This window comes from Pistacia vera, unplaced genomic scaffold, assembly GCF_008641045.1.
Source record: "Pistacia vera cultivar Batoury unplaced genomic scaffold, PisVer_v2 Contig11, whole genome shotgun sequence".
NCBI classification, from domain to species: Eukaryota; Viridiplantae; Streptophyta; class Magnoliopsida; order Sapindales; family Anacardiaceae; genus Pistacia; species Pistacia vera.
The window spans coordinates 268933-270969 of record NW_022195137.1 but is presented as its reverse complement, the minus strand read 5'-3'; the positions used below and the strand labels follow the sequence as shown (position 1 = coordinate 270969).

Below are 2037 nucleotides of genomic sequence, written 5' to 3'. Positions count from 1 at the left end.
AACTTTCTTATTAGCACACGAGAAGGTAAGAACAAATCCCGCTTGGTTTTCCAATCGATTTTCAATTTGGTGTGAAAATTTTGCATTATTGTGATTATTAATTTTTATATCAGACTTATTATGTTTTAATATGTTATTTGTTTTTTTTTATTTTTCTTTTTTTTTTTCTTTAGAATTAGTTTTAGGGAATTTTATTAGTCTAAGCTTTCATATAGCAGGCATGAAAGAAAGAAAAAGAGGGTGTTACTTGCCTCAAGATTTTCAGTATGATATATTAACGAGGCTTCCGACAAAGTCTTTAGTGAGATTTAAAAGCGTTTGCAGGCAGTGGTGCAATCTGATATCTGACTCCAATTTCTCCAAGCTCCACCTTCAAAAATGTATGTCAAAAGTCATCATTTTTTCCTGGCGAAGAGAAGCTTATAGATCTTATGGTTATTATTGTTCATATAAATTGGTCGAGAAAGGAGTGACAGCAACCAACTTAGGCCCTTTCCAGTTCCCAATTAGCCCTATGTTGTTTTCGGTGGCATTTTGTGATAATTTAATGCTATTTGATCATGACTACTCTTCTCTGACAACCTGGTTTTCTGTTTATGATGCCATCACTCATCACCGGCGCGAGTTGCTTCCTCCCTTGCACATTTGCCAGCAAAGTCTTGGCCGTTATTTAGTGTTGGTCTATGATGCATCAAGTCAAAAATATAAGGCGGTGGTGCTTTCGTTCTCTGGTGAACTTGCCCATCTTGACCATTGCTATATCTGTTCGTTGGGTTCGGAAAATGAAGAATCTTGGAGGCAGTCGACACCTCCATTGTTGCAGAGCGTAAGGCACAAATTTCTACCAATTGTTGTGAAAGGAATTTTATATTGGATAGCAGAAAGACCTGAAAAAGGTTATGATGTGTTTGTACAACCAATGAACGTTGCAACAGAAGAGTTCATGGCAAGCATTCCGGTTCCTTGCCCGCCGCAAGACAGTTTTCCGCCGTCAGGGAATTACAAAATGAAGTTTTTGGAGATGAAAGAATCACTTTGCTTGGCCAATCCAACCTCTCCTGATGAGTTAGACATATGGTTTCTGAAGCTTTCAGATGAAAGTATTTGGATTAAGCTCCACAAAATCTGTCTTGACTCCATAGTAAATAGACCAGCTGGTTTAACAAGTTTCTTTAGAGGTGTGTTCCTGCCATGGCTAGTTACAGAGAGCTGCAACAACAAACTTGGGTATATGCTCGTACAACACACCGCCCATTCTCTGTATTGGTACAACTTGGATACCAAAGAGGTGAAATATATTGCCATGGATACCAACCAGATGAACCATGTTGCCCCCCTCGGTGAGTCGGCCGGCTATCTAATGCAGCTTTCAGTTATCAAGGACTAGAGGAATTTATATGAAAAGTTTTTCTATATAATTATTTAGGTGGTTGAAAAATTATGAAAGTTGGAAGGGTTTTAAGGTAATGTTAGAGTAAGCTTACAAACCCAGAAGATTAGAATTTTTTTGTTAAATGGCATGATGCAATGAATCATTCACTTTGTTTATTAATTTAAAACTGACTTACAAAGGCAAAACTGATTTAACAAGTTTCTTTAGAGGCATATGTTTTTCTGATTTAACGCAGTTAGGATCAAAGGCAATTGGTTCTTGGAAATAAAAGACAAATGGATCATATTAGTTTTTTGAATTCCATCATTTTTGCCGCATTTTGTGTAAGTCAATTCATACAATTGGTCCACATGGCAATATCAACCACGAAAAATCACACCCAAAATAAGATTTAATTATTTGAAATAAACATAAAATATTTCCACAAAACACATTTCCAATGAACAATATATAATTATGTACACACGCTTGAGCATAACTACAACTTTTCATTTAACTCGTGATTTTTTCTCTTCCTTTTTGTGACTTTACTATTATGGCCTCATTTTCAATTTAAATGTTAGTTTTAGATAAATTTAATTAATACATCAACTTATTTATTATTATTATTATTTTTTTCTTGATTTTATCATGAACTATACATA

General features: G+C 35.1%; 1 protein-coding gene across 1 annotated transcript; it reads left to right on the top strand.

Moving 5' to 3' along the window:
- The first annotated feature begins 220 nt into the window (after positions 1–220).
- Positions 221–1387, top strand: LOC116138282 (F-box protein At3g17710-like). Its single transcript, XM_031423996.1, has one exon. It carries the CDS (start codon positions 221–223, stop codon positions 1385–1387), a length of 1167 nt encoding a protein of 388 aa, XP_031279856.1.
- Positions 1388–2037: the final 650 nt, after the last annotated feature.

What these genes read in the sequence shown, in the direction of transcription:
- LOC116138282 (XM_031423996.1), top strand. Translation starts at nt 221, where the DNA reads ATGAAAGAAAGAAAAAGAGGGTGTTACTTGCCTCAAGATTTTCAGTAT.